We start from the raw sequence: 24,851 nt of genomic DNA on the forward strand, positions 1-24,851 counted from the left end.
CCAACTGTTTAAAACCCAACAGGATACCTTCTGAGACATAACTTTGATCAGTGCATTTCCCTGTACATGACTGTTTTCACTGTAAATGAGAAAAAATCCTGCTGAGAGTTAATTTAAAATCAATGCATTATAGTTACACCATAGGATTACACAGTTAGTACTTTCACCCAATTAAACCAGTTTACCACCAGGAAAGTTGCCCTAAAAAGTAAACAAAGTTCAATGTTGAATTTTACTGATCTGTTCTAAACCTGCAAGTATTTTATTAAATTTTTTACTTGACATATTGCAAGTAATACATAATTGAAAAATGGTGCTTTCGAACATAATTGAAAAATAGGATTAGCTGGAGTAGATTGCCTTGATTGCACATTTCCTCACTCATTGTATATAATTAGTCATATTATGAATATATTTTAATAATGCTTACTTTTTTAAAAAAGTAGATGCTAAGATTACTTGTGTTGGTGTCACATCATTTATATCTTGCTCTGCCATGCCCTGCCTTCTCCTAAGGGACAGAATGTCAACCAAGTTTCTGCACTGACGAAACAATATGGTTTCATTTGATTGCCACTAGTGGCATTTTGGGCTCATTTTTCACAGCTCTGTCACCCAGGTTCATAAAGAACTGCTTCTCCTCATTTTCCATATTTGGACATTGGTTTTCAGTGGCAATTTTTCTTACTTGACTTGACCGATGTGATCTTCGCTGCTGTATGCTGACATTTGCTATGATATGACTACTTAGGACTTGAAATACTATCTCAGACTTGACTTCAGATAGTTCTATGAGAACTGAAGATTATTCCACTACCAGAAGCAATTAGATACATTTATATCACCAACCTGCTGTCAGCTGTAGGGTGGTTTCAAAACTGAAGAGGAAATACGTATTGTTAATATTCCTACCTTCCAACTCCCAGCAGCCAAGTTCTGCAGTGCCCCCGCTGCCCCCTCCAGCGTGTCTGGATTTGAGCACTCAGAAAGAAGTGTGAGGTAGGGTTTGACTATTGAAGGGTGCCACAGCATCTGGATTCCTTTGGGTGGTTCTGCACAGTCTGGGAGAGGTCCTACGCCATCCCACTGTTGGAAAGCACAAATCAGACTGTCAGCAAGGAACAGTGAAATACATTTGAGAATTGCCTCAGTTGAAACTATAACATCTGTGAAGGCATCTGCCCATAAACAGATGTTCTCAATTTTTGCACATCATGTGATTCTTCATGGAGGAACCAAATTTCCTACTCAGCATTCCATACAGACGAGCTATAAGATTGGCAGAAATCCCAATGTTTTAGCTAGGTGACATAACAAAACCACTTCTCATTGTATGTATTTTTTTTTGTGGGGGAACAGAAGCCCAATGAACATTATCTTAGGAGGCAAATCTAGAATTTGCATGGGGAGAAGAGATTTTCTTTTCACATCCTTCGCAGTTCTCCACATTCTCTCTCTTCCCATGAGAAGAAAAACAACACAGAACGCCACTATGGAAAATGAAATCATTCAAGGCCATAAGCCCTACGTCCCATGAAAGGCACAAGTGTGACAAGTCTTCCTCAATGGCACAACTTCTGGCTTCTCACAATGAGAGTGCAGGAGGTATTCAGCCAGCTGTGTGGTCTGAGACTCCAATGCAATTTGTAGAACCAGCCCTCACAAAACACACTGTTCCTCTCATCACATACAGAGTTTTGCCATGAAAAACAACCCAAGTCTGATATCCAAGATGTGCAATATTTAAACCTGAACAACTGGTAGGTTATTGTACAAAACCCACTCTTACCAGAAATAAATACTTTATTCCAGGAGGATAGGGATTCTCCTCTCCAGTGGAGCACACAACACTTGCGCCTACGTACGAAACATCTCAAAAGGAAAAGACGCACACTTTCTTTTTGACTTTTAAACAAAAGTAAGATGTGGAATGCACTTTCAATAAAATTTTAAATGGAAAACTACTTATATATTTATTGTATATTTTGTTTTGTACAGATAAAGAGATGTTAATAATTCATGGCACTAGTGCAACTGTTAGGAACAAGCCTTAACTTTTTAATAAAATATCTTTTCTAACACTTCTGACATGCCCATATTGTGTAACAGAATAAAAAGTAAACCTTTTAGTACCTTTGGTGAGAGGTTACTTTGTCTATATAAACAAAAAATCTGTACCATAACATTAAAGGTCTACTAAACTGATAGCATAAGTAAAATTAACTCTTGGTTTAAATTTGCAACAGTTAATTTAACTAGTTATGAGTGTACAGTAATACTTGCACTGGGAAAGACCTAGAACCTCTTGTTTTCAGTAAGTATCAACCATAATTTTACTTACACTAACTTTAAAAATAAAATACATATATTTTAAGGGACAATCAATCAAGTCTTCCCTAATAACAACTAACCCAATTTCAACAAGGTTTTGTGTGATTAATACCTTTAGGAATGAAACCCACTATTCTTTTCTAAATTAAATCAGAGCAAACACCAAAGCGGAAAGCTAGAGGAACCATTTCATACACATGAGCAGTTACCAGAAAGCAGCTCAGATGTGAAACTCACTACACTGGACAAATGTTATCATAGTTTCAAAGAACTGGCATGGCAATGCCCAGTGATGGTTGAGAAAGTAGAGGACAAATGCCTTCTGGAGAAACAATGGCTCCAAATGACACTATTATGGCACTGGGTCTTGGAAATTTTTAATGCATTTCTGCCTTTAAACCAATAGATTGTTTTCAGTGCATGTGACTCAGTTCTTCTTTTTCCTCCTTATAAATCACCAGCCTTGCTAGAAATGAGTTCTTTTCAGCTCATAAAAATTACATTAAAGTCTGCTTCTTATTCTAACTCTCAGAATTCAATCATTCACACTGTCAGACTTTTTTTGAAAACAAATGAGACACATATCTTACAGGTCAAATCTGACTTCACACCAGGTTTAGGTTTTGCACCTTAGTAAGTCCACTAATGAATGACTTGTGATGTCCAAGGGCACCAGTTCAAGTCTCCACTAGTCTCATTCCAACTTGCACCGATTATGCATTATGAAACTAAAGAGTGTTTGCACAGGGTGTATTATTTCAAGGACAAAGCACACGAAATGCATCAAATTTATCAGATCTACCCATATGAGAGGGTATATGCCTTTGTGGGGGTATGATTTTTTTAATGCTCAGCTATTTACCCTCATATGACCCCAAGGAGTACTGAAAATCAGCTAAGTAGATATAAGTAGAGCTCTATATAAATGTTCATGCTGTGCTGGTACATATAAAGCACTAGAAATTATCTAGCAGATAAATTAATATTTAATGTTGTTTTGCCATTCTGCCCAGTAATGAGAAAACATTAAAAAAAAAGGAGACAAATTACTGCATTTCCCTGCCCTTCTTGCAACTCACTTTCAGCATGATTGCATTAATTTATCATCAACTTTGAGGGAAGACCATTTTCCCAAGATGCTGTGTTGCCTCAGAGTCCATGTAATAATGATGAAAATCTTTGGTACCACACATGCACGAGCAGTGAAAGCACAGGAAATTCAGTGACCCTGGAAAATGTCCTGCAGTGCTCTCACGTGTGGTGTGTGAGCCCAGAGCAGCTGAGTGGCTGCAAAGGGAGGGTGTCACTGTTCACCATATGGTGCTGGTTTTGGCTGGGGTAATTACCTTCAAAGTAGTTGGTATGGGGCCATGTTTTGAATTGGTGCTGGAAACAGTGCTGAGAAGCCAGGGATGTTTTAGTCACAGCTGAGTAACACTGACACAGCCTTTTCTGCACCTCATCCCACCCCACGAGTGAGGAGAATGGGGATGCACAGCGCTGGGAGGCAATACAGTCAGGACAGCTGACTCCAGCTGACCAAGGGGACATTCCATACCACATGGTGTCAGACTCAGAATATAAAGCTATGGGGAAGAAGAAGGAAGGGAGGACATTTGGAGGGCTGGGGCTTGTTTACCCAAATCATTGTTATGCATCATGGAGCTCTGCTTTCCGGGGGATGGCTGAAGATGGGAAGTGCTCTTGCCTGCCCATGGGAAGCAGCGAATGAATACCTTCCTTTGCTTTGCTTGCATGTGGGGCTCTTGCTTTCCTCATTAAACTGCTTTTACCTCAACCCACGCATCTTCCCACTTTCTCTCTTCTTCGCCCCCGCCCCACTGTGAGAGGGCTGTGTGGGTTTGGTTGCTGACTGGGGTTAAACCACGACACCTGCTGACTCTGTGGAAGCCTCTTCACTGCAGGGCTTAGTGGCTTCTGGTGTCTTTTGTGTAGCTGAGACCAGAGCATGAAGCTGTAGAGCCCAACTGCTGCAGGGCACGCAGAACTGACATGGGTAAGCAAAGAAGCTATTGCAAAGGAGATTTACCTGATCTTCATTCATTTATTTCCAATTTCATAAACATCAATCGCCTGAGCAAAAAAAAAAAAAAAATTCCCCAAGTGGTATTAGAGTCAATATCTAAAATAGTGGTTTAAGCATGGCAGAAGTTGCTTTGCAGTTTGCATTCCTAAATATTAATGAGCTGAGGCAGCATCCTCACTCAGTAAACACCTCCACCCAGTAAATTACTGGAAGAGTTACTGTACTGTTGCAGCCCATCAGGAATGATCAGGAAGGTCTATTTGAAATAGACTGAGGCTGCAGTAGGAGCCTCTGAAAAAGAGGACAACATGTAATTACTCTTCCTAGCTTATACCAAGGAGAAAAAAAAAAAGTTATAAACAAATATTCCTTCCAGGCTTCCCTCCTTCAGCTGAAATTACCCACATATATTGTGGTTGAAGCTGACAAACCACTTGTTATGTGGGTGAGATACAAATCTCTCATTTCCCGAGACTGGTGCAAAAAAAGGATGAAAGTCAAGAAAAAGAAAAAGCCAAACACCACGATCTTTTAAGAACAACAGACTTGTGATAGTAAGACTACTCTAATAAAATGTCCAAATTTTCATAATTGTAAGGGACTTTGAGAGGAGAAAAAGATAACTTATCGAGATGCTTTCCTGTGCTGCACAATAGATTATCTACCACCACCTTTCTCATTTTAATGAAAGTAAATTCGTATTTATAGTGCAATTCTATTAAATACCTGGGAAGGCTTCAACTCAGAGAAGTATACTCTGCAGATTTTGGGATTTGTACTAACAACCTCAAATTGGTGGGGTTTGCTTTTAAATAGGTATCACATGACAACAGGTTTTCCTGTGATAACAAAAAAAACCAGCATTTTATTTTAATCTACTATATATGAAAACTTCCTTTATCTCAGTCTGTATGAAATACCACTACTAAAATATCTAGGAAAAAATTAAAACAAACCCCAGCAATGTCTAGAACCATCTAGACCTCTCTCCAATGATCCTAGACATTTGGGATAGTCTGGTAACACTGCAGCTATGCTCCTTGAAGCAGCAGTGACAAAATTCATATGAGTAATTACACAGCGCTTACTAAAACCATTTCTGAAATGCCAAAGACTTTTAAATTAACATGTCCCCTAAGAAGACACTGATATCTCATCCTGCATGTCTCAGTGGCTGTGGCAGTCTCTGCCAGCTCTCCCTAGACATGTCAGTCCAATAACCTCTTTTGGACACCTTTGTCCAAGAGGTGAATTGGCCAATGCTGTCAAGAGTAGAAATCAGAAATTCAGCAACAAAAATACACCCAAGTCACAGAGCTTAATTTCAGAATCCATGCAGCTGACACTAAGCAGGCAAGAATACCACTGTTTACATCAAGTCAAACTTCAGTTTAGATATTCAGGCCTAAATAAAGGTGGTGAATATAAATGCAGGTGTTAACTGACACAGAGACTACAGGAGCATGGTGGGAGAAAGCAGACCTCATTGCATAAATAATGGTACTCCTCCCAGTTTGATGCAACAACATTTACAATTACAGGAAAGGTATTTGAAATGCTTTCAAAATATTTAAATATATTGAATCATTACAGTTAATCTCAGATATTAATAAATCTAAATTGTACTTTAAATTGTACATTACACTCTTAAAATAATGCCTTTATTGAACTTTTGTTGTCAATGCTTTTATTTCACTTTTTACTATTATGCTTAATATTAGCTAAGAAAAAATATTAATTCAGTTTGTACTTTGCTTAAAAACAGACCCTTCCCAAATGAAGGGAGATGGGAGTTAAAGTTGCATGCCCTTCTCCTCTCCACAGAAAGCTGAAGCTAATTGGCTTTGCAGTATCTTCCACAAACTGACAAATACAAATTATATTTAATAACCCTGCAGTTTTGACTTTGAAGACAAATTGGCCATACATGACACTGAGAGGCTCACAGAGTATCTGGGAAGATGCTGTGTTGGCAAGCAAGAAAGCAGAAATGGTTTTCAAAATGCTCTGTAAGGAATCGCTCAAGACAGTTGATTCTTGCTACTCAGTATTTGACATAATCACCTTGTGCAAGACAAGGAAGCAACAAGTGGAAATAATATTCTTTCTGAGCAAGAATGCATTGGCAACACAGCCTTTCATCCCTAATCACAGTTCACATTATTGGTTAAACCGAGGACCTGACACCAATTCCAGTTTCTGTGCTTATTAGCTTGGTATGGCTTGGTAGAGGATGAAGCATACTTGGTAAAACAGTGGTCTCACCACATGAAAAGACATATATGGCAGGTTTATTTTTTATGCTTTTTGAAATATTATTGCCTTAAACCTTCTATTTCACACAGATAGAAGAATTTATAGGCCATTTAGCAAGCATGCTAAAGAGGTGTGCCAGTCAATTCTTAATGATATATAACTTGAAATGTTGCTCTTATACCTTAAGGCACCTGACAGAAGGTGAAAAAGAAGGTCAGGCTCATTTCAGAAGTGTCACTTCCAATCAAAAAACAGACTTTGCACTAGATTCTGGTTTGACAAGAATGATCACAGATGGGGAACCTGAGGTGAGCATGAAGCCAAGAAGTCAACCTGTTTCTCTTAGAGAAGAAAGGAAAAGAAATGAAATTGCGCCACATGTATACATAATGGGCCGTGTAACAAGAAATAAAGTAAGGATTAATGACAACTCCCTGAAGGTTTTTTTTTTTACTGAAGTTGCACCATACACCTGATTTGCCGTAACTGCTTTGTCATAATCCTAATTTTTTCATACAAGTCAAAGAATAAACCTGTGAGCAGCGAGCATGCCAGCTGCATGAACAGCATTTTCAGCAGTGGAAGAATCAGTTTCCATTTGAAGAGTGACACAATACCAGGCAGAGAGGTTGACGTCTACAAGGTCCTAGTCAGAGATGAAGGGGTCTGAGGCTGGAGAGCTTATTGGGGTGAGAGTTCAGTACCAGCTGATCACAGGTAAGCAGCAGAGAAAAACTAAGAAAACAGCAAAGAATTTTGGTCCTAGAGGTTTGAGACAGAAGCCAAGTGAGTCTCACTTATTTTTTTTTTTTAATCCTTAACAGAAGTTTTGCTTTCTGAGTTTCCAACCAGTGCCATACCTATATTTTACCACAAACCTTCAGAAGGTTTGGGTCTCTTCTAACATTTAATTTGTGCGACAAAGCAGATGCCTCAAGAACCTCTATCAGCTCTGGTAAAACGATTGTGGGCTCTTTTAACACCACCCACCTTTATTCTGAAATGTGAAGAACACTTGTCTCCTGTGATCCTAAGGGAACTCCTTAAGTGAAGTAATTTGAAAGGTGTCATTAGACCTATGATCTGAACAAAGACACATCTCTTACTTGATTCCAAGATATACAGAAGTTGCCATTATAGACAACTGATAGACAACTGATGTCATTACTAAAAAATAAATTCCAGTTTGTTCTTGAAAGGCCTTTGAAAGAAGCCACATTTTATACTATCACTCAATTCTGTTCTTTCCTTGAAGTAATTTACATGTGACTACACCTGAAACATTACTTAGAAAAATTGGGATACTTGCTCCCTAAATCATAAAACAAAGAAATTAACTTGTACTTTCATTGTAGGGAAAACCCATGAGAAAGTGACTTTAATATCAAGCTTCCCCTGTTTTATGGCTTAAGAAACAAACTCCCCTGCTCTGTGAGGGATTTTTTTAAGTACAGAAAACTGCATCTTAATCCATTCTTTGTTTAAAATTATACATGTTTTTCTTTTGTAACTACAGTAGTTTTGCTACTATTTTTTTACTAACACTTTTATCCAAAAATAAAATATTACCTCATAAATGCACAAATGGAGTTCAAGAAAATACAAATAATAATGGAGAAACTAAGTTACAGCGATAGTGTAATAGGGAAATTTCAAAACTGCATTCACTAAAATCTGAACAATTTTCCTCCACGCTGTTTTGTACATCTTATATTCTGAGAAGGACTGAAACAGCAATTTTGTTTATCCAAAAATCCCATGGGCTGCCAAAAAAGGAAAAAAAGAACTATACCCTGAACACGAATCTTCTAGGGACGTAAAATGTAGCAGCCATGGACTGGATATGACTCCCCTGTACTGAGGTGTTACAACTGACAGAGATGTGCTTGTGCCCTGGGCTTTGCCTGAAAAGACAAAACTCTCAAATATTAAAGGAACCACAAAGACTAAGGAGCAGAAAGAATAGGTCTTTTTATACAGTTGGACAGTTGTGTCCACACTGGACAAGCACCTCGGAACATACTTCTGTGCTTATTTTTGCAAAATAAATGGACAAAAAAGTTACATTTATCCTTATTACAGTTTGAGTTATTTTATGCTATTAATCTAAATGTGGTTACATGAAAAATACTGCTTTTCTTTTCCATTTTTGAGGGTAAGTTGGGAGAGCTGTTTCTGGCAAAGTGATCTTGCTGCTATTGTTTTTAGTGGCACCCTAGTTAATTTGATAATATATTAACTTGATAATATAGTTCAAGTCATTTGGAATGTTCAACAATAGCTGAGGATTATGGGATGAAGGCTCACAAGGCCCCTTTAAAATTCCTGAACTGAATAATACCCACATGTGAGACTTTGAATATGAAAAGATGAAGTAGGATGTCTGGATTTAAAGGACATTAGATGAACGAAGAAAACACCATTAGAAAAATATTTCTAATACTTGTAATACAAAGCAGTCCTGTGTACAACAGAATCAGTTCTGGAAAGACTAAATTTATGTCCTTGCCACAGAAAAGCCTAGTGATCATAAACCTGAAAATATGTGTGTAGTTTTATTATTCCTTGGATTAAAAAAATTATATAAAAGTCTACCGTGAGGCCAACACTAACAGCTCTGAGGAGACCTTTACCATGCAACATGCCGATAATGAGCGCTCATAGAAACAGACAAAAAATATCTAAGAGCAGGCAAAAGCATGCACATTGCAAAGGTAGTGGGCCAAAAGAGCTCTGCTCTTTGGTCTGGAGGAGCAGAAAAATGTTTTTAAGGGAACCCTTGCAGTACAGAGAGGCCCTATGGGAATACTGAAGGAGTCAACAGTACAGAGTTAAAAGTATGACTCTCAGATCCAAAAGTCACAGAAGAAATAGAAGAGGAACACTTAAAAAAGCCTTTAGATAGTGAGTGTGTGTGCATGTGCTAGTAAACAGAGCATCAAAGAGCAAGCCAAGTTGCAGTGTGACGCATTCATACCCAGACACGCTATTTTTTGCTCCTGTCCTTTGAATAACTGCAAGCACAGTGTGTGAGAACTGTTAATTCAGTAACAGGGATGATGACTTCTTCATGGAGTAAAATTAGTTTGCTTCAACACTTCTAATCTCACTGTAGCCTAACACAGGAATCCCAACAAAAGGCTGTAATAAATTCAAGTTATCTGATGATAGGGTGTTTAACCACAAGAGTAAGTGAAATAAAAGTCTTACTAGTAATGAGTGTTGCAGTTTTTTCAGTATCCAAGTTTTAGCTTAGTAATGTTGCTATAACTTTTCCATATTAACACTATTTGGCTTTAGGGACTTAGGAATATTTTCAGTACTGGCTGACATCATTTATTATCCTGTGCACTGAACTGCTTACTCAAATATTTTCTTTGTGCAGTCTGAAACAGAAGTAAACTACAATGCAAAAAAGTGAGTAAGTGTAGGAAGAGGTGGAAAACTACTGCTGCCAGCACAGGATGTCTGAAAAAGCCCATAAATCAGTAGCCATTCTTATTGCTATTTGTTGTGTGTACAGATACAACAGTGTCTTTCTCTGTAATATAATTGTCAGTATTCTCCAAATTATAAGTTCTTAATGGGCTAAAAAAGGAGAAAAATACACTTTAAAAATCAACCCACCCAAAATTATAGCCTGTCAAATAACTTGAGGAAGCAATCAAGACTTTGCTTTTCAATTTTTCTTTGGCAACAACATTAAATATATCAAAATATGAATGTTTTTTTAACATTCACTCGTATCACTTGATTCAGTGCTGTACAGTTTTCTTTCAATGTGTAGAGATATGGTACAAGACTAACTTTGAAGCAAGTGAGTGTATATATACAAGCCTGATGTTTGTTTGCATTAAAGCCTTTCTACACACACATGGCTCTGTGGAAGTACAGTGTAAAGTATATGCAGATTACACTTTTCATTAGAAATGGCCTCCTTTCAAAGGCCATTTTACAGTATTTATGGCATTCACAGTGTACCCATGACTACAGTTTCCAGGTGCACCACATAATGTACAATTTCTCAAACAAACATATTTCATTACTCCAGAGTCATATTCTACTTTAAGCTCTCAGCTAATTAACAAGGACAACAGTTTTGTATATTATGCATCATGCATTTAATTTCTAATACAGTGCATTAATTATTTAAATTTTCAATTATGGGCACTTCAACTACTCACAACGCAGCTGAAAATAACTTTCATTACCTGATCTTGTGATTTCTTTTTCTTCTTCTTCTTCCCCCAGCACCCTGAACTCTCTGCATCTTTTCCATTGGCATCACCACAGAGTAATCCATCAAGTTCATCTGTTCCCATCTGCTGTCCCTGAGATGTTTCTGCAGCTAGCCTGTATGAGAGGTTCCTCAAAATGCACACACAGTTTTCAACGGTCTGAAAAGTAAGACAAAAAGAAAAATACAGAAAACAAAACCAGGAGAAGACTAAAATCCTCCCCTTGCTCACTCTGAATACGAAGCAGAAGGAATTTCATCTATCTTTGCATGTGCATTTTCTCAGCACAATTCTTATGTGCACATTTCTGAGTTAATCATAGGTTAAAGAGATTCAGAAATTTTTATGGTAACAAATCAGTAGTCTTGACAATACTTTTCTGTGAGTTTTTTTGTTGTTCTGAATTTCACACTGGAGCCCCATGTGAAACAGATGTCAAGGTAAAAAGTGATCAAGAGAACCTGAACACTCCAAATGTCAGGAAACTCCCACCTCAGTGAACAGAAAATGCTACAAACAGAAAATGGCAATAGATCCTGGGTTTTGTCCTTTTAAAACCGGAAAGAACCTTTTTTTTCTGGCAAAAAATCTATGTAAATTGCCATAAAATTGGGATCTGAGTTCCAATTCACAAGTACTTGTAGCATGAACAGATGATGTTTCTTCAGTCCCAGAAGTAGAACTAGAAATCTGTCTTGCACACAGATACCTTGTGTGCAGCCTTTCCCTTTCATCCATTTATCCTACTAATAGGTTGAGCCTTCTGTAGAAGATGCAAGCAGGAATCCATAAATGGATGAGGCCCAGTGGAGGAAAATTCATTTGTAATTCAACCTAATTTCTCCAAGTCTAAAAAAGTTCAGTTTAGACATGAAACCTACTCATTTAGTTGGTTCAATTTGGTTTGATTATGCCTAATAAGAAGGATATGAGCTTAATTTTGTGCACACAAGGAAAGCATAGTTAACATGTTGACATAGTTAAACATAGTTAACATAGTTAAAGCCATTCTCTATCTATTTTTATTTATTTCAACTGTTCCTAATGCTCTATGGAGATAAAAAGCAATAGCCACTACATCTCAGCTCTTTTGCTCCATTAACCCAGAATGCAATGACTGTGAGGCTTTCAGCTCTACCATATTCTGCCATATTCACCAGTGAGGCAAACAGATGGGGCTTGGCTTACTTTCACATATGGCATGAGCTTTTGCTAGGTATGCACTCAGCACATGTCTTTTGTGATGACATGAAGCTCCAGAGGTGACATCAAATTCAGATTCATCTATACAGGAATATTTATATATCTGTTTTTTAACATAGATGAAATGTCACAATTTTGCAATACAGTTGTACTAATTTGAAGTTTCTGCCAAATATATAAACACATGTAGAAATATGTATGTGTGTGTGTGTCTATGTCTAGAAAGTGTTCTTAGTGCACCTTTCATAGCTGAAAGCTTTGCAAGCATCACAGTAACCATAATTATTTTTCAAAGTCTGCTGCCTCTTTGGGTTTTTTTTAACACAAATTTTTTCACTTTTGGTATAGTATGCTGAAGTTGAAGCTTTGCATTTGTTGATTAGAATACTAAACTCTAATTTTCCTTTTAATAAATCATAGTTTTTGCATTTAAAATTCTCATTTTGTGGAAAACATAAGCTGAGCCATCATGAGGACAATGTTACCTTAAACTAAAAACTGATAAGCAAACTTCCAAGGCTAAAATTCAATCAATACCTTCTCTATTAAGATGAACTCCTACAAGCCAAGAAAGCTGGTTCTAACCACACAGCTGGACAGACTTCACTCATCCTTCACTTTCAAGGATCCTTGAATTCCTTATTTTGTTCTCAGTTTCATCATAAGTGGGCTAAGTACAAGCTCACTAGTTTTTCTACTCCAGCTACTTTTAAGCTACTGTGAAGCTAATGAAGTTAAAAACACCCGTGTGTTTGGGGGCTGCTCTGCAGGAAGTGGGGTAGTGGGGGCTGGCAACAGCCAAGTTTGCCCCAAAACATGCTGCCAGGTATTGTGCCTGCCTTGTGGGTTGGTGTCCTTCGAGCACCCCTCTACTAAACTTCTATTGATGAAAATTTGATTACAGGGTAATGGGTTGTGAGATTTTTTGGGTGTTTTGAGGGTTTTTTCTTTTCTTAAAAAAATAAAGCCATGCTGTTAGCCCAGCACTTCATGCTATGAACCTCTCTTAATTCCTCTCTGTGTCCCCTGAATTCACAGGCAAATTTCCCCTATTTGATTCAGATGGTAACCAGAGACTGCTGGAGATTATTCCTCTCAACTCTATAAACCCATGGGCATCCACAGACAACTCAGTGAAGTATTATTTTGAAATACAAGTCCAGTGAGCTTTGAAACTTTGCTGCATAAAAGGCTGCTCTCCTGCAATTCCTAGGGGTTTGCAAATGGACCAAGGTTGCCCTAGAGCAGCAACTGTAATTAATTTAGCACTGTATACTGAAAGCAAAAGAAACTGGCCCTTTTCTTCTTCTCTGGAATACTTTAATGCATTACAAATCTTCAATTTGTAAATGCTTGGACTCTTTTCAATTAGGGAGTACCTTTCACCTTTGGAGAAGCTTGTTCATATCCTAGCATTTTAAGAGAAGCAAAGTTGACATAATGAGGCATCTTAACACAGTTGTTATTGAAAGCATTCATTGATCCTCTTCAAAGAAGAAATAATGTTGGTTTTACTGCAAAACTGCCTATTAATTGCCCAATTTTTTTTTGCTTGTTTGCCTTCTAAGCCTACCTCACTCTCATTAGTTCTCATACTGGATACTAAAAATCAATTTTAAGGTAAAACTGGCAAAGCAATGTAAGGAACTTTACATGGAATATGATATATTTGCTCTTCTTAAACCAGTATCATATTTTCTACTTCAATAATTCAATGGAGAGGATAACATGCTTACCTGTGCACACTACACAGGTACAAATACAATGCTTAGCACACTAAAATAATATTTTTTTTCTGCTGAGCATTTCTGCAAAGCTCAGCAGAAAAAAAAAAGGAAAAGATGGGCTGAATTATGCTTTGCTAAGACATTCCTCACAATGCATTAAAAAAATATATAATGAAAAAATATTGCCTATTTATTGTCCCCATGTATCCTGAATACCTGTATTTGCTGCTGAAAAGACAAAGACGACAAACCTTACTATCAATTTCACTGCTCCCCAGAGCAGACTGGATCACGTACAGCAATGCATCTGTCAGGCCATCACACTCCCTCATTCTTCTGCGGGCCTCCTCTCCAGCAGAGCTGACATTCCTGCAAGGCAACAGCAAGGGTCACTACCTCCACGGCTCCCTGCCCACTGCCCGCCTGAAACCTTCTCACAGTTCACATACAGATGAAACACATGTTTTCTTTCTTCCTCTCATCACTTCAGAGCTGTGAATAATGGAGACAGCTGCAGATGAGCTCAGGAAATGTAACGCAGAGGGGAACAAATGGAAGACATCAGGTCCTCTACAGGATGGGGCTGAGTGGCCAAGCAGCATGCGCCCACCTGCATGGGGAGACTCATGGCCCACTAAAATTTGGAGAAGGGCTGATAATTGCCTTCCTTCCTGCCTTCCTCCCTCTCCTCCTTTTTAAAATATGCATATGTACATATAAACCAGGATTTTAAAAGTCTAGAGGTTTTGCCAAATACATCTCCAAGGAACTGAAGATCCCAGTAGTTAGGGTTCTTAACTTGAGAGAAAAATATTATCAGAGCATAATATAAAACACCTGCTGTTGCTTGCTTCTCATTTTACATGAGTGTTTCCTTTTCTCTTTCATTTTGAGAGAACATTAATGCCTCAATCTTCTCTTTACATAGTTTATTTTACATTGCAAAACTTAAGGCCTCAGATTATTATAATAATATTGTAATTATTGTGCTCCTTAGATGGGGCCTCATGGCCTTCTGAACACATTTATACAAATCCAATTAAAACAAAATTCACTGCATAACATTGTGTCATAAAATTCAAAGTACTGATACACAAAGAAACAAATAAGTAGGAATGAGCATTTACAAACAAAATTTATATTTGCTAATATCAAGTCTACCAGAGAAAAACTGCACGCAAATTTGCATAGCAGGTTTGATTTTGAAATGGGTGAATTAGCAATCTCAAGAAGAGGATAAAACTTCTGAGTCTCCTTCAGTAGGGGAAGATAAGCCTTTGCTGATGTGGCTTGTCTGTAGTTCATCTCTCCCCACTACTGAAGTTTATACAAAGAAAGAACATAACAAGCACACATACCAGACTGTGCATTCAATGCTAATGTGTGGAAATGGAAGGGAGGACATTGGCCCTTGAATTTGGGAAGAAGGCAAGGCACTTTCTATCTTTTATGCCATTTTCAATGACCTTTGCATTAAAAGTGGAAAAAGCACAAGAATCTTGGTAAGGGGGAAAGAATTTCAGATGGAGGAAGATGAGAGGATTTAGGGCTACATTTCTTTCAATTCTTTTTCTGCTCTATCTACTTCATCCTGTTCTGCCTCCTTAGTATCTAAAAAACCCCACCATTTTTATTCCCTCAAAGCAACATTCTTATAACTGGACAATCCCCCAGTTCTTCCAATGCAGGTTCCTAACTGACTCTGCCCCCTAAACATATATGATTTACTATCTAGACTTGCATCCCCACACAGTCCTAATTAACATACAAACTGGCCCAATTAATTCAATACTGTTCCTTTCACCTCAGCAGACAGCTTCACAGAAAACATATAGCCCTGGTATTACTAGAATGAATTCTTGTATCTCTCTAGCAAACAAATTCTCTCTCCTTGAAACCCCCCCATTTTTTGCCACATTACACATCAGAAGCCTGCCCTTCATAACAGCTTGCAAGTTTTGTGTTGTCTGGTTCCTCTGGTCACTGAACTCCAATGCCTCTAAGTCTATCTCTCTGCTGCTATAAGATCAGCAGGTGAGGGGTTTTCCTCCAGTTCATGGGGAAACTTTCTTCTGTAATCTAGGAAGTAGGGTCTGGACAACATCAATTGGAAAAACTCTCTCCCTGTGAAGTGATGGAAACTTCTGACTTACCTTTGTGTGGCAGAAATAAGAAGGTAAAAATATAGAGCATGGTTTTCCTCAAATAGTGCCTGTGCCCTATATTTGCAGGGCTGGGGACTCCACCTAAAGTAGAACAGACCACCCCCTTTTAAAGGCAAGAGCTCCACCGATATTCCAAAAGGGAAGCACATGTAGGAAAACCAGAATTGTGGACTCATGGAAAAGCTCATTGTGGGGTACATAGTGAGGACAAGAAAATTATTTGACTTCTTTCTGAAATTTCATTCTCTTACCCTCTAGGCAGATAAAGTCAGCAGTAGGTAGATAAATATAGATGGAGAGAGGGCATTGAGGCACTGGTGCAGATTACCCAAAGAAGTTGTGGATGTCCCATTCCTGGCTAGTGTTCAAGGCCAGGCTGGATGGGGGCTTTGAGCAATCTGGCCTAGTGGAAGATGTTGCTGTCCATAGTAAGGTGTTAAAATTAAATAGTCTTTAAGATGCCTTCCAACCCAAACCATTTTATGAATCTATGACTATGATGAAGAAAGAAAGTTGTATCCAGCCCTACAAGAGCAACTGCACAAATTATAATAGAAGGATGCTGAGGAAGAGTTCTCAGCACAGCTTTGCACCTTTCTTTGCACCATTATGAAAAAAAAAAGCTGAAATACTCCTGAATCCTTTTAAACAGAGACAGACCTTCAAGTCTGTACTAGAATAATGTGTCCAGGCTTCTTTCTATACTGAGTGCAAGCTTTCAAAATAGACTGATTTAGACACCAATAGAAAGAGAGAGATATAGTCTCCCTGATCTTCTCACTGAGGTGATTTTTCCTTCTCTCTGTCACAGCCAACTGCACGTCACCTTGACTGTCCAGAGCCTGCAGAGACTGTCAGCCTCTCATTCTGGTGAGGAGTTCACCAGAAACTCCTCACCAAGACAGCAGTGTAGACAACCTTATAGTCCCTGAGCTGTGAACTATCTGCCTCATTCATTTCCAGCAAACAAAGAATATGAGGCCTTTGCACAAAGCAATACAGACACACCAGGGGCACATCTTGCACAGACAATGCATTTCCTGGCTCTGTATGGAGGAGCTGTTGAGTTGGGTTCTTCTGTTTATTATCCTTTCTCATTATGCTCCAGTTGCTCCTGTAATCAAGACATGGATATCCTGAATTCCCATGACTGCCTTTCCTTTTCTTACAAAAGTCACTGTTTACTTTCTGCACTGACTCGTAGCTACTACAGCCCTCCCAAGATATGGTGGATTTATTTACATAGGAAATAGATTAAAAACAAGACAAATCCAAACCTTGCATCAGCATTTTGGCAGAAATAATCAGTTGATTATTTCAAAATAAATACATCCCAATATCTAGCTAGTCTCATGTCACCTCTACTGAAATAATCACTGTTAATTATCCACAGAGGGTCTCTAATATCACCATGTTCAGGCTATGTAGTTCTGCAAAAGAGAAACAAGTTCCAGATTAAATGAGCGGTCAGAGAAAACACGCTGTCGTCTCAATTTTATTTCTCATTGTTAACTTGGACATGCTGTAGCTGTCAGTGTGACAGGGAATAAGACATGATTTGTCATTTCTGAATTTATAGGTCACTGGGCAGATGTTAAATTGGAACTTTAGTAGTATCTACTGATAGTATGATGTCCCACTAAGTGCATATTTTTCCACTGTCATTTTTCAAACACGTGAAACCATGTTTTCTTGATGTCTTACAGGATGTGGAGATACGATGCACAAGTTTTCAAGGAAAAAATACTTCTCCATCCTAAATGCAGCCCAGCTTGATCACCCCGTACACTTTAATTCTTTGTGTCAACTCTACTCATCGTATATGTGAGCCATAGGCTGTCGTTTTGAATCTAACAGGGCAAGGAGTCCTTCAGCCTGCCATAAACCAGGAAAATGAATTTCAAATAGAATCCAGTCAGGAATACAAAAATACAGAGGGCTAAAGAATAACTCTCAATTTAGTTAGAAGGTCACGGTTAGACCTCTAAAACCCAGTTAATGTAGACGTCTTTTTCTCATGAGAGAAACATTAGGAACAGATAGTCAGAGCAAGAGCTCAGACCCATGGCTCATCAAACTGCTTTTCTGAGCAAATGGCAGATTGACTTGGCTAATTACCTAGGAATGGAACTAAAATAATCCAGCATCAGTTTCATGGGAAAATGTGTCAACTATCATATCATCACCTGAAAACTATTATCAGGCACGATCCTCCATACCTAGGGCATGTCAGTCTAAGGCTCTAGGGATATGAAGGGTGTGATATAAAGGAGTGCACTGTGCAGAACACACCTGACTCCTGTTAATACTGGCACTTGCATTAGTTATTCAATGCAATTGTCAGGCTTTGAGGTAGGGGAAGATGGGTGGTGCCAAGCAATTTCTTTCTGCTTTAGGGTCATTTTTCATACACTCATACAAACTGTGGGAGGTTCAGAGCAATGTCCTTATGATTCTAGGATAACTAAAGTCATCTGCCTTATACAGGGGAGGGACATGAATTTCTATGGAAAGATCATCCAGAAGGCAAGCCACCTCTGGATATGCGAATATTTAGCAAGCTGTTGACACTACTCCCAGTGGCAGTTTTATCCATCTCAAAGACAGAATTAAAGCAGCTGCACCTGCCTTCCCTAAGCATGCTCAGGTCATGCCAAGTAGTAGCAGCTACTAGTCTGCAGATTGCAGATCTCATTGCAGTCGTGCTAGATAATGGTGGAAAACAAATAATCTGCAATTAGCAAAGGTGAAATTGAGACAGGTATTCCTCAAAGCCCGATGATAAAAAGAGAAAGTATGTTTAATCTAATATATGTAATATTTTTGCCATGGACTGATTTAAGAGAGGACAGACACAAGAAGGATATTAGCTGGAAAGCACAAGTTATCTTCGGCATGAAACTTCAGGGCCTTCCAAATATATAATTATTCCAAGCAGTTTTGTGTAAGAGGGACTAATCATAAAAGCCTCAATTTTTTCCATCTTTCTACATGTTATAAGAGCCACCATAAAAAGATTTTTCACAGCAAGGGGGAAAGGTTTATATAAATCAAGAACTACAGCAACCCCATTAATATTATAGCAACTGTGATTACGTTTGCCTGAGGATAACTAGCAAGGGAAAAGGCCTCAGAATACTGAGTTACAACTGGCACACTAATTAATTTTCTTTAAATTAAAAACCCAAACAAACAAAACTCCACCCTGAAACCGACCTCCTCTAGATGCGCTCTTTTATATGCTTCCTGTTTCTATTTTTATCTGATTGACTGAGCATTTCTCCTTCAGGGACCAAGCCTTGTCTTGGGGGCAACCTGGCATCCCCAGTCCCATCAGGAGATGCCCTGGTGATGATCCTCTGAGCTGGTCTGCCATGTAACACATGATCCCCTAAGAGCTATTGCTTTCCCTGTACACTCCCAGCTGTTTCTGTCAGCATTCAGGCTCTTTGCTGCAAGGGTCTATTACAGTAACACAGACAGCAAAATGAAGCAATTTACACCATGCATCCATCAAGTGTGTCCAGTGTTGTCAGCAGACCCTCTGAACTGTACAATTCGAGGGGCTTTTCATAGTGGAGTAGACCTCAAGTCACATTGGCTTATATGTAAGTACTTAGTGCAGCCTTTGGACATGGAATGTATAGGTTAGATGTAGTAGTTCTGGTTACTAATGTAATTTTTACACAAATTCTGATTATTTATCATTTGTACAGTAAGACTTTTAAAAATCATCTCTTATTGCTGAAAACTAAACTAGCTGATAAGACTAGCTGATTCTCAGACAAAATAGAAATTTAAACAAGGCAGTGAGACAAAACCTAAGAAAACAAAAGATGGTTCATTCTTCATTATTAAGAGTTTTTAATTGTTAGGTTTTCAGTGATTATAGAATTACCTTATAGTTTGGAAGTAAAAATAAATTAAAATAGATTTTTCAGTCATTGCCACAGATATCATTTTACCTTTTCCTGATTTGAATGACAGTTCAGTGCAGTATCACCAAATCAGAAAGATTTCATCTTGCTAAGTATTCTTAGCACCACTTATAGCTTTCTTTATCAATAAACCGGCTGTCAGAATTTAGCAATCCTGCATGTGGATTAAGTATAACATAAGTTTTGGAGAAAACTGTCTTGTATTAATTAGAATAGCTTAACTGTAGTTAAAGAAAACCATTCTGTATCAACAAAGAATTTGGCCTGAGGTCTTTCTCTCTTAGGTATCAATTTCACTTTAAAACAATTCTTTGCAATTAGACAAACACCTGACAGTCTAATGTGGATACAGTCTTGGTTATTAACCTTTCTATCAAATGCTATGACAATGTTATTTAGCTTTGGTTATTCAGTTGTACCTATTGTTTTCAAAGCATCAGAGCAATTAGCCTACCAAGTCAAGCACTCAACAGTGCTGCCGTTTACTGCTGTGCTTCTGCATGTCCAATCCTAAGGCTAAATGCATTGTTTTTAATGACTGCTCTGTGTGATTTGTGAAGCAGTTGAGTCCTAACATAATTTTTGCTATTTTAATAGTTTTGAAAGATACACAACAGGAAAGCACATGAACTGCAATAAACATCCTAAAAGTAACTGTGTCTGTAAAACAAACCCAAAACCATCTCGATTTTTCTGGCTTGAATAGTTTTGATAAGATGGCATGGTATAATCAACCATAGCTTCATATGAAAGAAAAAAAAATTTCTAACTACCCCTCTCCTCTTTTGCCATGTTTTCATTTGATGTGCAATTCTATTTAACTACAATACACAGAATTACACAAAATGTATTGAGGGAATCTTTTAAATTATGATATAAAAAATCCTACCTGCATCAAATTTCTGTTTTGATATTTAATTTCTCTGACACGTAATATTTGGTTTCATAAAAATCACTGCACTCATTAATGCTTGTCTGTTTATACAGCTTTTAATACACCATCCATTCATTCAGTAAGAGCTAAAATATTGTGTCACTTACTGCCCTTGGGAAGACCCGCTCTGGTACAGACTCTGAAGGTCATAATGGGAATAATTTAAATATGTCAGCATCAAGACACTTTTCTCCATTTACAATTGTCATGTTGCTAAATGGAGCTCTAGATGTGTCGAAGACTGCAAGAATGTAAATACAACAGCATCAGCTTTTGATGATCCAGCATTAAATACCAGGATTAGCTCAGGCACCTCTGTCCTACAGAGGACTCTGCAGCTCTTACTCCAGGCATGGACTGAAGAGCAACAGGACAAGTTTGTGGGGAAGGATGGCCCTGAGGCTGCCAAATGCACTCCCCGCCACCAGCACTCGGTGAAACACTTACATGGCCAGTGGGAGCATGCCCTGAGGAAGTATTACTGGTCTCATTCCATATTTCTTTCCTGGCTACCTACTCTGGTCACTGTGAAAACTCAAAATTACTGTGCCAGATACTTCAGCATTGGAAAGTAGTCCATTTTCATTTTTCTGTTCAGCTTGTTATCTTATTCACAACAAAACTGATCAGACATAAACGGTTTTCAATTAACCTCATTCTACCTAATGTGTTTCAGGTTATTTTCTTCAATTGCTTATATATTGGTCTGTTTTGATGTTCTTAATTACCTTTCTCTCCATTAACCATTCAAGCAATCTCTAAAGTATTATAATTCAGATTATTTGTACATCATTTCTATGTCTACTTTTCTTCTCCACTGAAAGATGAAGCCTCTATTTCTCCTGTTTAGGACTGTGGGAAAGTCTTTGACTTGCATGAGCTGCCCTAGCAAAAATACCTCCACAAGAATAAAAATATCCCCTTTTTTATTTTTTGTAGGCTATAGTCTCAGGAAAAGCTTGGCATTATGACTGCATTCTTAAGAACAATTGAAAAGAAGCAGATGAAATGCTTTAGAGTTTGGAGTAAGCATCAAAGAAATATACTATCTGTAAAAGGTAGTAATTTACCATGTCTAAAATATTATTCTGAGTGCACCAGCATGCCTTACACTGCTGAGATCTCTTTATGAAATTGTTTGAATGTTATTTCTTTAATATAATTTTAGCTGTAAAGAAAAATCACTCTCCTTCAGTCAAAATTACAACATACACAACAGATGGGGAAAGGATTTTCATTTGTACCTGAAACTTGGAAAAGGAATTTAGCTAACTTCTCAGAGTGTGTGAAGTTTCTTGCCATCCTTTGGTGTATCTGACCTTTCTTTTTTATCTTAAGAACAACTAGTATTAACAAATAAAAAAAAAAAAAAAGTCTTAGTTTTGACAGCTCTTTCCCCTTGACTTAATCCCAGTGTAGCTGTAGTGCTTTTCAGGAATACATGCAAGCCTCTTTTCTGTGCACTCAGAAATATTTCAAAGCCTGAGTTGGTCATGATAAAAGGGCAACTTCAGAATCCAACATGGGGCTAAAATACATTCCTGACCTGATGCCAGGTTTTACCTGAAATTGGTTAGTACTAGTGGGCACGTTCTACCTACAGAAGACATATTTGACTATAGTAATAGAAAAGGACCAGACCATCACATAAAATTAACAGTTAATTAAAAATATAAGCACTATGCTTTTTCTAACAGGCCAGTTTGCTTATTTAATGAAACTCCTTAACAACAACAACAAAATCTATGAAGAAGTTTCACAAGTATAATTTCTGTAATCAGAAAAAAAAAACCCCAAATCTAAGAGCAAAACCTATGAAAAACAGACTTTGGATTATACTTTCTTAAAGTTTGTTTAAATATCTTGCAGTCTTGCACTAATTTGTGCATCCTTTCTCCCCTCTCTCAAGTAATGATGAACTCAGTACTAGATTTTTGGTACCCTCTGGAGCCATCCTCTACTCCATTCTAATAAGGCACTTAGAACTGGGTCTCCAGCACGCTCAGAAGTCTTTGTGTAAAGAATGTCATTGCACTACCTCTTAGGAGCAAGAAAAGAAGTGATTTGAAGCCCAATATCTCTGCATTAAAACTTTCTCAGCCATTTGAGTGTCTTGCATTGCAGTGAGTCCTGCTGTCCCTAAATTCTCTTAACTGACAACTATAAAAGAAAAAAGTGCTTTAATGCGTAAATTGTAGGTCCCTGCCTTGGTCTCCATTGTGGCTCATACAAACAAATGGAACAGTAAGAAGTCAGTTAGTTTACCAGAAAAACCAGCCCATTTAAATATCTAGTGAATGTCTGTTACATGGAAAACAGTCCATATGCCACATAGACCCACGTGCCATACAAATTCAGTTTAAGAGCAACCAAACACATGTAATAAAAAGCAAAGTGCCACAATTGTCAAACTCCTTCTATTACATGATGCAAGAAGAGAAATCCGTGATTCAGGTATAAACCTAGTAATTTTACATTTCCAAATAAACAGGCACTTTGAAAGGATGGGAAACTGAAATGAGTTCTCCTAGTTTGATGATAAAGGGATGTGAATGCGTTTGCATGCAAACACGAAAGCTACATCTTGAAAAAATAAAAAAAAAAAAAAAAAAAAAATAGAACTTATTTCAGACTCAGTAGAGCATCTGTATGAGAAAAACTACTTTAAACCCTGGGATGGGATACCATGACACTGTAATTTTGGTTTCTCACTCTTTAAAACAAGTATTCTACTTGGGCTACATGACAGTTTAGATGGGACTTTCTAGTTGTATAAATATGAGAATAAATAATGGTATTAGAGATGAATTTTGGATTCCATTTTGACATAAGATTCTACTTTCTATGCTCTGATTTTCACTTTTCCATTGGGTATGCTGATTTTTAAGTTGACGTTGTTTTTACTAAACCAATCCTGAAAGTACTGGATGAGGTATTACAACATATTGCATATTCTTTTTACATACTTTGGTAGACACTTAAGCTCAATAAGTCTGTTTGCCTCTGCCCTTAAGTTTGAAACATTTAAAAGCATTATCAGGAATGCAGTTCTTCTCAGGTCTTATAAATCAAAGTATTGGAAAGTTATACTGCTCTCTTGCTTTGGTTTTAGAACTCAGTGAAAAAGATAATTGCAAAAATAAGACCAGAAACAATGTAAATAGGTATATTTAACAAAGTTACCAATCAAACAATCCTATGAATAAAGATTAGGTTTCAGAAAAAACACAAGCAATATGCAATCCTATCAACCCGGAGGAACAAACAAATAGAGTCGTGATTACTCAAGTAAGATGATTCCCTTAACCTACAAAGCAATCTCCCTGTCACATCTGAGTTTCAAGTGCCTTCCTGCATCTATTTTGCAGTCTTGAAAAGCCATTATCAGTGCAGTGCCCTGAGAAGAAAGGAGGGTAAATCAGCTTTGGTTGTTGACTAATCAGATGAGCACAATTATTACAACACCAATCAGTTCATTAGATTATTAGCTTCATCTCTTTTTGATCAGCTACTTAGAAATTTTAATACAGAGGATAAGAAGTCACAAAGCAGAACACTTATTAGAGTATCAGAAGTATGAAATGCTGCTCTGAAACAAATTAAGTTAGAGCACAGCACAGCAAAGTAGAAGACATGCTTTTCATCTGTGTGATTGCCCATGTTCTCAGTGAATTGACTGCTATGGACATTTCTCTGGCTGGAGTCTCTCTCCAAATCTGAGAAGCGTCTTTCTCCCTTACCAAACTAAAAATCTTTAGAAATGCTGCTGATTTGCCATTTCTCTCTGTTCTTTGTCTAAACTAGTTTGCAGCATGTAAGTTCTTTTACTGTCATAATCCTGTCATAAACGCTCTGTTACCAGCTCCTCCTTCTGAATTTTCAGTTAGGCATCTCAAAATTAATTTATTATTTGCTCACATTATTTCTTTCTAGTCACATAATTAAATGATACTGTTCCTATGAAATTGCATTTTCTTATTTCTAGAACAATCTCTACCCTCAATTTTGTTTT

The 24,851-nt window shown here is 37.7% G+C and overlaps 1 protein-coding gene across 7 annotated transcripts in view; it reads right to left on the reverse strand.

Moving 5' to 3' along the window:
• CTNND2 (catenin delta 2) overlaps window positions 1-24,851 on the reverse strand; it is a 638,637-nt gene that overhangs the window by 82,647 nt on the left and 531,139 nt on the right. For all 7 annotated transcript variants that reach the window (XM_068196795.1, XM_068196789.1, XM_068196805.1 and 4 more), the window contains 3 exons: window positions 14,054-14,171; window positions 10,846-11,031; window positions 913-1,086 (listed from right to left, as the gene is read on the reverse strand). In XM_068196795.1, the coding sequence (XP_068052896.1) occupies window positions 913-1,086; window positions 10,846-11,031; window positions 14,054-14,171 (478 nt within the window). The remainder of the gene's footprint in view (window positions 1-912; window positions 1,087-10,845; window positions 11,032-14,053; window positions 14,172-24,851) is intronic.

The sequence above is a fragment of the Anomalospiza imberbis genome, chromosome 1, assembly GCF_031753505.1.
Source record: "Anomalospiza imberbis isolate Cuckoo-Finch-1a 21T00152 chromosome 1, ASM3175350v1, whole genome shotgun sequence".
NCBI classification, from domain to species: Eukaryota; Metazoa; Chordata; class Aves; order Passeriformes; family Viduidae; genus Anomalospiza; species Anomalospiza imberbis.